This window comes from Balaenoptera acutorostrata, chromosome 20 (assembly GCF_949987535.1).
Source record: "Balaenoptera acutorostrata chromosome 20, mBalAcu1.1, whole genome shotgun sequence".
Lineage (NCBI taxonomy): Eukaryota > Metazoa > Chordata > Mammalia > Artiodactyla > Balaenopteridae > Balaenoptera > Balaenoptera acutorostrata.
In genome coordinates, this window is record NC_080083.1 from 40697571 (window position 1) to 40711841 (window position 14271).

The window sequence follows — 14271 nt, forward strand, 5'->3', positions numbered from 1 at the left end:
CTGAAGAGCGGCTTCTGTGGGGGAGACCAAGCCATGGCAGTTACTCAGATGCACCCTTAGGTGGCAGACCCAGCAGGGGCTACACATGCTGCAGCTTCTCGAATACACGGAAGGCAGGAAATTAGATCAAGTCAGAAATGGCTGGTTTTCCAGTGACGATGGAACCCCCCAGCATCCCAGACCAGGACCTTCCCTGGCACAGTTCCCTACCACCCGCACCCCCCCACCGACCACAGATCTAGGGCTGGATCTGGACCATCCCCCTTCAATGGGTCAGAGAAAAAAAACCCAGACTCAAAGTGGAGCTGGGTGTGAGGGCCGGCCACTGCCAGCAGATTCAAGACAGCTATTCTCATGTAAATTTATTATAACCTGCAAACAGGTGGTTATAGTGTGAGGCAACCCTAAAGGAAAGAAAAAACATGAAATTTAGTTGAGCCAAAATAGGTGGGACTGTGAGCCACACTATTGACTCCTGGTGAGACTATGAATAATTTACTTAATCCATTCTCTGAGGCTCAATTTCCTCATCTGTACAATGGGCAGAAGACTGCGGTGAGGATTAAATAAGGCGATTCCTAGCACAGCGTAAATACCTGATAAGGGGTCATGGATATTAGGATTTGTTTCTTATTTGTAAAACAGGATCATCACACCAGCTGAGGAGAGCTGTCTCGTGGGTTAAACAAAGCAGCATCTCCCAGCACCTGCGCTCTGCTATCGCTAGTGCTGCTTTCCACGCCCCCCCACCTTAGCAGAGCAACACGGTAAGTAACTGAGTACATCTGGCTTCAACTAGTACACGACTCTGGTCTCTATCACAGCCGAGGTTCCCAGACAAAGTCGGCAACCCTCCCCTCCTCAGGCCCCGGGCAGGAAGGGTACCATCCACGTGGAGAATCCGCACCCCCCAGGAGCGGGCGTTGCTCAGGAGGCTGCTGCCGCGCCCGCCACCGCCTCCACCGCTGCTGCCCTGGAAAGACAAGCCAAGTCAGGCAGGAGCATGAGACCCCCCAAGGCCTGACCACCAGGGGACAGGCTGGCCTGGCTTCTGGGAGCTCCGGGTAATCCATGCATGGGGTTGTTGGGGGAGGGCGGACAGTGGCGAGAGCACAGAGCCTGGACGGTTGACCCCAACCCCCAGGAAGACCCTGTCCTCCGCACGGGCTGGCCACATCGGGAGGGCACGGACTGCTGATCTGCCTATAGGCTCTGCTCCGGCCACCTTGGGACCAGAAGGACACAATAAACACTGGTGACAGTCATCATCATCGAGCAGGAAACTACGCTGGCTGTCTGAGTCCGGCGACACCACCCTCCCACGTCACAGCCACAGCCAAGGCACCCATTGATGGCACCTGAACGACTCCTTTGCAAGATCACCTTAACTCCTCCTCCTGCCACTTAACTGTAATGGTCCTGGATTCTCACAGAAAGGATAAATAGCTATTTGTGAAAGCCGTACAAAGTCTGACACGCCCCACAGCATTTCTCCCAAGTTCTCTTGGGAGGTCCTGGAGTTGGAAAGATCATGGAGTCAAATTCTGGCTCTACCACCTCCACCCTGGATGACCCTGGGCAGATCATTTAACTTCTCTGAGCCCCACTTCCTCGTCTGTAAGGAGGAAATCTCGACAATTCTACACGTCTGCCCGGGTGTGCCTTTTGTGTTAGTGCTTCAGAAGAACCTCCGGAGGCAAGGCTAACTCCGTCCCTGTGCCAGAGACACCGGCCTCCAGCCCGTCCCCCTCAGCTCACCTGGTTTCTGATGGCCTTCTGCAGGAGCTCCTTCCCTCTGCTCAGAGGCACCTGGCGGAAGAGAGGAGCAATGGGGGCAGCTGTGGAGACCACCTGTGCACAAACAGATGTTTCCACGGGGGCTGGCAAGGACGTCTGGGAGTCACATCCCTCGGAAAGCTGGGAGCAGTGACAGCTGAGGAGTGGCAGAAGTGAGAGCCCGGAGAAACTTTCAGAGGTAAAGGTAAAGCCACACTCAAGTTCAGGTCACCCACAGGGAGCTGCAGCCCAGGCAGCTTGGAGCCTGGTGAAGGGCATTCTGAATTCACCCAAGATCAAGCATTACAAATGTCCTGAGACCTCTCTTGAAGAGCCCGCACTCCCCAGCAGACAAGCTTCGGCCAATCCAACAAGCCCTCTCTGGTTTACAGAGGACTCTCCTACTGTTTCTGAACCTCAGACTCTGAAGTCCCAGAAAAAGTGAACATTTATCACAGAAGGGAGGGCGTGGGGATAGCATGTCGCTGAGGTGTGTGGATCCAGAGCTATGATAAGATAGTTTCAGCCCCTGAATTCAAATGTGAGATTAAAATAAACCAGATGAAACTAAAACCAGAAACTGCCGAAGCGGGCTCACCGAGGCCTACTTCCTTCGTTTATCGGACACACACTTCCTGCCCCACGAGGTTCTTACCGAGTCCACGGCTTTCTGTGCGGGCCTGGCACGGCTGCCTTTTGGGTTGGCTACGGACAGTGTTTCCACTGTGACCTCGCTGGGGCTGGGGGAGCCTCTGTGACTTGTCCCGCTGCTCTCGGCCTTCGCCTCCCTGCGGCTGGACACGATGTAACTTACTTCTTTGCTCAGAAAACCCTCAATTACCTGAAACCAGATCACAGAGGTGGCTAAAACCCAAAAGGCAGAAGTAAAATCATCAATATCAAGAGGTAGGGGAAGGAAATCTTGGCCGCCAGAAGTTCTAGAATCAATGTCTTTAAATAGACCAAATGCAGTTCAGTGCCAGGCCCCCAAGAAGACATCATCTTGAAATACAACGGGGTTTATATATATATATAACACAGGTTCTTGTCTCCAGAACTGCAGCTCCTCCTGACCCAGCAGCAGAAGCCTGGAGGCTCTGAGTATTTGACTAGTTTGAGTTTGTATGCAGTCAGAGCACACCGAAGTGATCGGAGAAGATTAGAGCTTGGCTAAGCCATGATTTTGCTGTGAAGATACACTGGGACATCCAGACGCTGCATCGGTAATCTTGACCACCTTACCAAAAGGAGCCTGAAACAGAAATGGGTTTTGGCTATGACTCAGCTGCCTAAATATCTGCTCATCCTACCTGTGAGCCTGTCACGGCACTGAGAGGGTCTGACTCATCTTGCATCCCAAGAACCCAACACAGTGCCGGAAACACAATGACAAAACTCATGTCTGTGGGAAGAAGAAAAGATGGAAATAAGCAGTAGTGAGCTGGCAAATGCTTAATGACCAACTCTCTGGGTGAAAAAACCTGCTTTGTAGCATTTGCCAATTTCTGTGGGGTAAAATACTACTGTGGCTGATTTCAAGCTAGCCAGATGACATCAATGAATGTGGAACTGGAAAGAGATGGTAACAATTGGTTCTCGTGAGCTGGTAGCTGCCAGCTCCAGCACACCTGTGAAAGTAAGGATGGATGATCTCTCTGAAGTGTGACTGGATGAGAAACCTGACACTTAGGTTTAAAAAAAAAAGTTTAGATTCCTCAAAAAGCTAAACATGGATTACCATATGACCCGGCAATTCCACTCCGAGGTATACACCCAACAGAATTAAAAACAGGGACTCGAATGGATGCTTGTTCACCAATGTTCACTGCAGCATTATTCATAATAGCTAAAAAGCAGAAACAACCCGAGTGTCCATCAATGGATGAATGGATAAGCAAAATGTGGTCTATCCATACAATGGAGCACTATTCAGCCATGAGAAAGAAATGAAGCTCTGATCTATTCTACAACATGGGTGAACCTTGAAAACTTTATGCTAAAGTGTAATAAGCCAGACACAAAAGGACAAACATCAGTGATTCCACTGATATGAGGTATCTAGAATGGGCAAATTCAGAAACATAATGTAGATTTGCATTACGGGGGCTGGGGGAGGTGAAATGGGAAGTTACTGCTTAAAGGTTACAGAGTTTCTGTTTGGGGTGAAAAAAGTTTTGGAAACAGATAGTGATGCTTATACAACAGGATGAATGTAATTAATGCCAATGAACTTAAAAGAATGAATTTATAAATGGTTAAAAAGGCATATTTTATGTCATATACATTTTATCACAATTTTAAAAAATCTTTAAAGCTATGGCTTGAAGGAGTGTGTCTATCTTCTGTAATATGGCAAAAAGGCAGATGATTTCAGGGCCACACGTTCCTTCCATCCCAACAAACCCACTCCTTTGACTTTGCTGTTCCTCCCATCAGGAGATGGAGCCTATGTGTCCACTCCCTTGAACTGGACTCCTTTTGACCAACAGAATGTGGTGAAAGTAATACGTGTGAGTTCTACAGCCGAGGCCTCAAGAGACCTTGTAGCTTCTCCCTTCATCTTCTGGGAAAGCTGCCCTAAGACCACCTTGTAAATTAGCTGGTCTAGCTCACTGTATGTACATATGATGGTGTATATACATATGATGTATGTAAGACACTTCTCATACAATATATGAGAAGTCACATAGAGGCAGCCAGCACCAACTGCCAGCTGTGTGAGTGAGGTCATCTTTGGTCCTTCCAGCCCAGCTGACCCTGCAGCCGAATGCAGCTGCAGGTGTGAGCCCTTATGAAACCAGCAGAGAAACTGCTCAGCCAGTACACAGAACAGTGAGAAACAATAAATTGTTTTAAGCCCAAGTTCTGGGGTGGTTTTTTACACAGCAAAGGCTAAATGAAAGAACAGACTGAAAGTTCAACATGTAATTTTGGGCCGGTTTGGGTGTATAATCCTCATTCTGTCCATCCCCACTGCTGAGTTTCTACATCCCTGAGTTTCCATTCGTTTGATGGCAAAGAGCCTCTGCATTCTGATCCTATTCATGCAATTTCCCCAGTTACCTGCCTCTTTTGGGCCAAGTGTTATCGTCCTATTTTCTAAACACAGAAATACCCCTGTCAACCCCTTACTAAAAGTACTGTATGATGTGCTCTAGAAAATATTGTAATGGACTCAGATACAGCAAATTCTTTTTCCCCAAAGTTGTTCACCACAGTACTATTTATAAGTGCTAAAATTTAGAAATAATCTAAACGCCCATAGGTTAACTGTTAAATAAATTAATAATCCACTCAAAAGGATATTATATACTCATTACAAAGAATGTCCATGAGGGATAAGAATGATAGGAAAGTGCTAATGCTTTAAGGTTATGGGCAAAAAGTTGGCAATCAAAAATGTATTCATGATCATAGCTACACAGAAAATAAGCATTAAATAAAAAAAAGTAGATGAGTGGTTATACAGGGTTGGGAGTGTTGAGGGAAATGGGGAGTGACTGATGATAGGTATGGGTTTTTATTGGGGGGGTGATGAAAATGTTCTAGAATTGACTGTGTAATCACACAATTTGCACATCTCTGTGAATATACTAAGAACCATTGAACTGTATATTTTAAATGGGTGAATTGTATGGTATGTGAATTATATCTCAATAAAGCCACGAGAGAGACAGAAAGAAAGAGGAAGGGAAGGGAAGGGAAAGAAGAAAAGAATCCACAAGAAAATAAATATATCACAATGATGGTTGTTACTTGAACAGTTCCATGTTCTCCAAAGTCTCTAGAATGAACAGATATTACTTTTCCAATTAGGGAACAAATTTAACTTTATTCTTAAAAAATGGTTTATACTTAAATTGCTTTGGAAAATGTAGTGATACCCCTGAAAATACCTGGGGGTCACAGATATAATCCCTCTCCAGCTCCTGGCCTACAACGCGCAAAGGCACATGGTACCACAGGAGAGAAGCAGGTTACATACCCCACCCAGCTGCTGGATGGCCCCCATCAAAAACTGGAGGTTCTTGCCAGCGGGCAGATCCAAGTAAAAGGACTTTCCAGAAAAGGGCTGCCTCCCAGCCTCTGGTGAGCTCTTCTGGCATTTTCCCAGACAACTGGAAACTCCTAGCTGAGCCCCTAGAAAACAACAACAAAGGGGAGCAAAGTGAGAAGCCTGAGGTAAGAAAGAGTACTGCAGGTCAATCAGCCCTCGCCAACAGCCCCTGCATGGCACCTGGCCAGGCCCCGGGCACCTGTCCACCAAGGTGGACGCGAGACTTGTGTTCCTGTCCTCAGGAAGCCCAGGTGCGGAGAAACCCAACCCTCATACATGGATGGTGGGAATGTAAAATGGTGCAGCCACTTTAGAAAACAGTGTGGCAGTTTCTCAAAAGGTTAAATATAGAGTTAACATGAAACCCAGCAATTCCACTCCTAGGCATTCCCCCACGAGAAATGAAAACACACTTCCAAATAAAACTTGTGCAAGAATGTTTACAGCAGCATTATTCATTTTGGCCCCAAAGTGGAAACAATTCAAATGTAAATAAAATGGTAAGCAAAATGTGGTCTATCCATACGATGGAATACTATTTGACAATAAAAACGAATGAACTATGGACACAGGCTACAGCAACAGGCTACAGTTCTGAACCTCAGAAATATGCTGAGTGAGAAAAGCCTGACACAAAAGACCACATACTGTAAATTACATTTTTATGAAATGTTCAGAAAAGGAAAATATATAGAGACAGAAATTAGATTAGTGGCTGCTTAGGGCTGGGGGTGGGGATGAGGAGTGTTTGCAAACTGGCATGAGGTTCTTTTTGGGGTGATGGAAATGTTCTGCAATTAGATTGTTGTGTTAATTGCACAACTCTGTAAATTACCTAAAAAGCATTGCAAGTGTACATTTACAAAAAATGAATTTTACAGTATGTAAATTATAACTCAATAAAGCTAAAATAACCCCACCTCAATGAACATACCTTTGAGAATTGTGCATTTCATTGTATACACATTTTACATTAAAAGGAAAAAAACTACAAACAAATATGGAATTCTGGTCAATGAAATGCATGCTGAATTATTATAATGTCTACAAATTACTTGAAGTGTATCAAAAATAAGATGGATAGATATGTGATAAAACAAATATATTAAAATGTCAATGATAGGGAATTCCCAGTGGTTAGGACTCGGTGCTTTCACTGCCAGGGCCCAGGTTCAATCCCTGGTCAGGGAACTAAGATCCCAAAACCCGCATGGTGTGGCCAAAAAAACAACAAAACAAAACAAACAAACAAAAAACCAAAACACATACACACACACACACAACAAATAAAATGTCAATGATAAAATCTAAGTGGTGTGTCTGTGCTCACTGTTGCTTTCGACTTTGTTGCAGGTTTGAAAACTTCCACAACAAAATGTTACCATTTGAAGAGATAAAAAGGATTCAAGAGAAAGTGGCAAATACTGAAGATAAGCACAGAAGTTCTAATATACAGATAATCAGAGTCTCTGAAGACAAAAACTAAAACAAACAAACAAAAACACCCAGAACACTAAAAACTCTAAAAACTTTCCTGAAATAAAAATACATATTTGAAACTAACATATTGAAAGAGCAAGACACATACTTATAAAATTGACCCAGAATAGCTGATACCAAGATATAGTTAGTAAAACTGCTAGACTTTAAATGAGGGGTTTGGACCTGATTTTATTTTTTTTTAATATTTATTTATTTATTTGGCTGCGCTGGGTCTTAGTTGCGGCACATGGGATCTTTGCTGCCATGTGCGGGATCTCTTAGTCGAGGCATGCGGGATCTATTTCCCTGGCCAGGGATCGAACCCGAGCCCCCTGCATTGGGAGCGCAGAGTCTTAGCCACTGGACCACCAGGGAAGTCCCATGGACCTGGTATTTTTTAAAATCTTCTAGGGGCTTCCCTGGTGGTGCAGTGGTTGGGAGTCCGCCTGCCAGTGCAGGGGAGACGGGTTCGTGCCCTGGTCCGGGAAGATTGCACATGCCGCGGAGCGGCTAGGCCGGTGAGCCACAACTACTGAGCCTGCGCGTCTGGAGCCTGTGCTCCGCAGCGGGAGGGGCCACGACAGTGAGAGGCCCGCGCACCGCGATGAAGAGTGGCCCCCGCTCTCCGCAACTGGAGAAAGCCCTTGCACAGAAACGAAGACCCAACACAGCCAAAAATAAATAAATAAATTTATAAAATCTTCTAAAACTCTTCGATTCCATGAATTCCTGCATTTTTCCTATCTACCACCCAGTCAGACTTTTGATTGGACCTCCTCAGTTAAACCCTGCTTGCCCTGATGAGATACTGTTTTTCTTTCTCTGAGTTCCATATTACTTATTGTCTGTCCTCTTAGTATTTTCAGCTTCATATTCTTGTTTACTCACTCCTTCAGGTCCACCTCCGACCTCCCCAGTAGACTGGGAACCATTTTGGGAAGAGACCTCTGACTTACACATCATCATTCCCATAATGCTTAAACCAGATCCTGCTCTCCCATCCTCAGCTGGCACCTGACCCTCAAGCACTTACCTTCTGGTCCCATAAACCTCCCTTTTCCTGAAAGTCCTAGGTATATAGAGGCAGAAAATACTGGAAAGTCAGCTTGGCATTTTACAGAAAAGGCCTTTGTTCTGAGTCCTGCCTCACCCTCTTACTAGCTGTGTAACCCTGGGTAAGTCACAATAATCTCACTTAGTGTCTATGAAACCCTATTTCCTCACTTCTGAAATAGTGATAATGATAAATACCCACCCTCATTGAGGAGCTATTCAAATACTTAACAGGCACCAACCATTCAGAATGGAGACTAGCCAGAAACATCTGATACAGCCATACCAGGAGTATGCGCTGAATGTCAGCCAGGGGAATTATTATAACTGTAGCCATTTTGGTTCCCTCCCCAAGGCCACCTTCTCCAGAAGGCTTTCTTTTTCTTTGCTTTTTTAAAAAATAATTAATTAATTTATGGCTGCATTGGGTCTTTGTTGCTGCGCGGGGGCTCTCTAGTTGTGGCGAGCGGGGCTACTCTTCGCTGCGGTGCGTGGGCTTCTCACTGCGGTGGCTTCTCTTTTTGCGAAGCATGGGCTCTAGGCACGCGGGCTTCAGTAGTTGTGGTTCTCGGGCTCTAGAGTGCAGGCTCAGTAGTTGTGGTGCACAGGCTTAGTTGCTCCACGGCATGTGGGATCTTCCCAGACCAGGGCTCGAACCCGTGTCCCCTGCACTGGCAGGCAGGTTCTTAACCACTGTGCCACCAGGGAAGTCCCTCTTTTTCTTTTTATTGAGGTATAACTGACATACAACATTATATTAGTTCCAGGTGATACAACATAAGGATTCAATATTTGTATAGAAGGCTTTCTCAGAATAAGCCCTTTTGACTTTCACACAAGGCCTGTGACATTCTCCACAAGACCTAATCCTAGGAAGGCCACTGAAGAGGGAATTAGATGGATGCCAGAGTCAGAAACAGGAGGCTGGGTGAACAGCAAGCCTGGAGCGGAATGCCAGGACTCGCAGGAGGGTGAGACTGGAGAATGCCTTCTAGTTGTGCTCAGTGGGTCACTGCCTGTGCCAGATAAGCAGCCCAGCACCAACCAGAGACAGTAGGGTAACATCAGGGCAGTGGTGGAGCCTACCTTGGGGTGAATATGCTTGTGTGTGTGAGAAAGAGAAACAGTTAACAAGAGGTCAAGCTGGCACGAATGAGCCTCCCTCCCTTGCCCCATCCATTTGGTTAGTTTGGTAATTACAACTCAAGGGAACAGTTCTTGCAAATGAGTAGTACAAAGTAATGTGTGTGTACTGGGGCGCTCAGAATGCTGCTGCAAATGGGGGGGGGTGACTGAGCCCACACTGGAACCAAGGGCTCCCCACCTTGGGGTGGTTTTCCTCTTCTATCCAACCCCCAACCCCTAAGCTCAAAGGAGGGGCATAACATGGGAACCTAAGCTTTTGCATCTTCTTCCAGGAGCACATTACCAATCAGAGTGGCTAACAGTCTCAAGAGAACAGTAGCTTCTAAGAAAATACGAGGCAACTGAAGAAAGCAAGTACTATAAAAGATGCTTTCTCTGGTATAGGTTGTCTTTCTCTCGTAAGTAATGGACCAGACAGAAAAAAGAATTTTAAAGCATAATAAATATCCTCAAGAAGGCAAGGAGCATACTGGAAACAAAATAGGAACATCAGGTAAAGAAAAGAATTAATTGGAGATAATGGACGTAAAAAATATAATAGTTAAAAAAACCCTCAAATATTAAAAAAAAAATCCAATTTAAAAATGGGCAATGAATAGACATTTCTCCAAAGATATACAAATGGCCAATAAGCACATGAAAAGATGCACAAGGTCATTAGCTATTAGGAAAATGCAAACTGAAACTACAAAGAGATACCACTTTATACCCACTAGGATGGCTTTAACAAAAAAAGACAGATAATAACAAGTGTTGGTGAGAACACAGAGAAATTGGAACCCTCATTCTTTGCTGGTGGGAATGTAAAATGGTGCAGCCAATTGGAAAAGTCTGTCAGTTCTTCAAAAGGTTACACAGAGAGTTACCATATGACCCAGCAATATGACTCTTAGGTGTACACTCAAGGAAAAAAATATATGTCCACATGATAACCTGGAAACAAATGTTTACAGTAGTATTATTCATAATAGCCAGAAAGTGGAAACTCATGTCCATCAACTGTTGAATGGATAAAATGTGGTAATCCACACAACAGAATAATATTCAACAATAAAAAGGAATGTTGTATGTCAATTGTACCTCAATAAACAATTTTTTTAATTAAAAAAAAGGGAATGCTGCACTGATTCATGCTACAACATGGATGAACTGTGAAAACATCATGCTAAGTGAAAGGAATGAATCACAAGAGCTACATATTGTAGGACTCCAATTATATGAAATGTTCAGAATAGGCAAATCTATAGTTAGAACAGTGGCTGTCTAGAGCTGGGGGCTTAGGAGAAAATTGAGAGTGACTGTCAATAGGTGTGGGGTTCTCCTTTGGGGTGATGAAAGTTCTAAAACTGATTATAGTGATGGTTGCACAACTCTGTGAATATACAATACTAAAAGTCACTGAACTGTACACTTTACAAGGATAAACTGTATGGTGTGTGAATTATATCTCAATAAAACTGTTGTTAAATCTTTTTTTAAAGCAACAAGGATATACTGTATAGCACAGGGAATTATAGCCATTATTGTACAATAACTTTTTTTTTTTTTTGGCTGCGCTGCGTGGCTTGCAGGATCTCAGTTCCCCAACCAGGCAGGGATTGAACCTGGGTCACGGCAGTGAATGCCTGGAATCCTAACCACTAGGCCACCAGGGAACTCCCTGTAATACCTTTTTTAAAAAAATTTATTTACTTATTTATTATTTATTTTTGGTTGCATTGGGTCTGTGTTGCTGTGCGCGGGCTTTCTCTAGTTGCGGCGAGCAGGGGCTGCTCTTCGTTGCTGTGCGCAGGCTTCTCATTGCAGTGGCTTCTCTTGTTGTAGAGAACAGGCTCTAGGTGTGCGGGCTTCAGTAGTTGTGGCACATGGGCTCAGCAGTTGTGGTTCGCGGGCCCTAGAGCACAGGCTCAGTAGTTGTGGCGCACGGGCTTAGTTGCTCCGCGGCATGTGGGATCTTCCTGGACAAGGGCTCGAACCTGTGTCCCCTGCACTGGCAGGCAGGTTCTTAACCACTGCGCCACCAGGGAAGCCCCCTGTAATAACTTTTAATGAAGTATAATCTGTAAAAATACTGAATCACTATGCTGTACACTTGAAACTAATATAATATTGTAAATCAGCTATACTTCAATAAAAAAACTTTTCTTTTTTTTTTTTTTAAATTTTTGGCCACGCTGCGCGGCTTGCGGGATCTTAGTTCTCTGACCAGAGATCAAACCCGGGCTCACTGGCCCCCAGCTCCAGTCCTAACCACTGGACCGCCAGGGAATTCCCAAAAACAATTTTTAAACTTCAATATTTCCTTATCTCGAAGTGTCTTCCCATAAGATAAATTATTAATTACAAAAGGTAAAAGAGTGATTTTATATTGGAGAAACCCAGCAGACACCACTTTAGTCAAGGGCTCAAAGTTAATGTGACCAGTGATGAGCCTTATCATCGTCACGTGCCTCCTGACACCATACACTAAGAAGGGCACAACATCACTTCTGTGTCAACCTGAATTTGATCGTGGGGACAAAGCAAGCAAACTCAAATTGAGGGACAGTCTGTCCCTCAAAAGTATCAAGGGAGTGAACAACAAAGAAAGAATGAGAACCTACTCCCAAACAGGAGGAGAGGAGGCGCAGGAGACATGACAACTAAAAGCAACAAGTGATTCTGGGTTGGATCTGAAGCCAGGAAATGGACATTGGGGACGACTGGTAATCTGAGTAAGATCTGTAGATTAGTTAATATTTTACACTAGTTTCCTCATTTTCTATCTGTACTATGGTTACATAAGATGTTACTATTTGGGAGAAGCTGCGTAAAGAGTATACAAGAGCCCGTTCACTATTTTTGAAAAGTTTCTGTAAGTCTGAAATTATTTCAAAATGAAGAATGAAAAGAAAAATAAAACCTCAACAGATGAATTGAATATCACAACATAGTGTAAGCTGGTAGATCAGGTTAAAATCAGAAGGTATCAGGAAGAGATAAAGAACTGGACATCAGGGAAATGAAGAAACGCAAAGGATAGGGAAAGAAGTGTTAAGAACATCAGAGGAGTTGCAAAGATGAAAAAAAAATAATGGGGTGAAGAAATAATGGTCCAGGCTTCTGAATAAATGTGGAGAACTTTTGTTCTCTCCCCAAATCCCACTAAAATGACAAGAGAAGGAGTAAAAGTGAACAAAGACACTGGCAAGAATATGATACCAGGTAAGAGATGCCGTAAAATTTTGGAAGCTGGAAGCAGATGGATGAGTGAAAAACAGACAGGAGACAAGGGAAAGCTGAATCTGAAGCCAAGAAGAAGCAATCTGGAGTTCAAAAGGCCCCAAAACTGGAGGGAGCAGATGTAGGAGAATGGCAGAGTAAAATGGGGCTGAAAAAGACGATTATCTGAAAGCCTTTAAAAGGAACAGCTAGACTCCCAGAACCCTCTCCCACCCCAGCAGAAGACTAGAGCTGCGGTTCTTAACTGGGGGAGATTTTGCCCCCTCAGGGGAAATCTGGCAATGTTTGGAAACATTTTTGGTTGTCACAACTGGGAGTGGGGTGTGCTACTGGCATCTAGTGGGTAGAAGCCAGGCATGCTGCTTAATGTCTTACAAAACACAGGACAACCTCCTACAACAAAAACTATCTGGCTCAAAATGTCAATAGTACTGACATTGAGAAAACCTGCTGAGAACAGGGATTAAGCCCCAATGAAAATACAGAAGACTGGGGGAGAGGCAAGATAGGGGTAGGGGATTAAGAGGTACAAACTACTATGCGTAAAATAAATAAGCTACAAGGATATATTTTACAGCACAGGGAATACAGCCAATTTTTTTTTTTCTGGCTGCGCCGCACAGCATGCGGGATCCTAGTTTCCCGACTTGGGATCGAACCCGTGTCCCCTGCAGTGGAAGCATGGAGTCTTAACCACTGGACAGCCAGGGAATTCCCAGCCAATATTTTATAATAACTATAAATGGAGTATAACCTTTAAAAATTGTGAATCACTATGTTGTACACCTGAAGCTTATATAATATTGCACATCAATGATATTGCAATTTTAAAAAATTTTTAAAAAAAGAAAAGAAAATACAGATTAAGAGGATGTCTATATACTGAACAGTGAGACACGCAGACCAATGCCCCCACTGAGCTACCAGAATGCTGACAACCACACTTACACTTACCAGACAGAGGATCAGAGGAATTCCTCTGTAGGGAACTTACTGGTTCAAGACAAAAACATACAAATAGTTACATGTGGGGTTCCCCTTGTCATGCACTGAATATCTGTGCCTCCCTAAGTTCCTATGTTGAAGCCCTAACTCCCACTATAATGATATTAGGAGGTGTAGCCTTTGGAAGGTAATTAGATTTAGAACAGATCACAAGGTAGAGCCTCTGTAATGGGACTGGTGTCCTTATAAGAAGAGGAAGAGGGACCACAGCTCACTCTCTCCGCTGAGTGCGTTAAAAAAAGAGGACATATGAATACACAACAACGTGGCACCATCTGCAAGGCAGGAAGAGGGCCTTTACCAAGAACTGATTCTGCTGGCACCTTGATCTTGGATGTCCCAGCCCCCAGTACTATGAGAAATAAATGTCTGTTGTTTAAGGCACCCAGTCTATAGAATTTTGTTAAAACAGCGTGAACTAAGACATCTTCCCAACTGCCAGGTACCAGCCAGATTACCTACAACAAAGTCTGCCAGCTGAAAGGCTCCCTCTCATGAACTTCCAATTAGCATTTGATTGCCTCACTCTT

The 14271-nt window shown here is 44.3% G+C and overlaps 1 protein-coding gene across 4 annotated transcripts in view; it reads right to left on the reverse strand.

Moving 5' to 3' along the window:
- DBF4B (DBF4 zinc finger B) overlaps positions 1-14271 on the reverse strand; it is a 47500-nt gene that overhangs the window by 12858 nt on the left and 20371 nt on the right. For all 4 annotated transcript variants that reach the window (XM_057535415.1, XM_057535413.1, XM_057535414.1 and 1 more), the window contains 4 exons: positions 5762-5916; positions 2432-2617; positions 1759-1809; positions 886-973 (listed from right to left, as the gene is read on the reverse strand). In XM_057535415.1, coding sequence (XP_057391398.1) covers positions 886-973; positions 1759-1809; positions 2432-2617; positions 5762-5788 — 352 coding nt within the window. In that variant the 5' untranslated portion in view covers positions 5789-5916. The remainder of the gene's footprint in view (positions 1-885; positions 974-1758; positions 1810-2431; positions 2618-5761; positions 5917-14271) is intronic.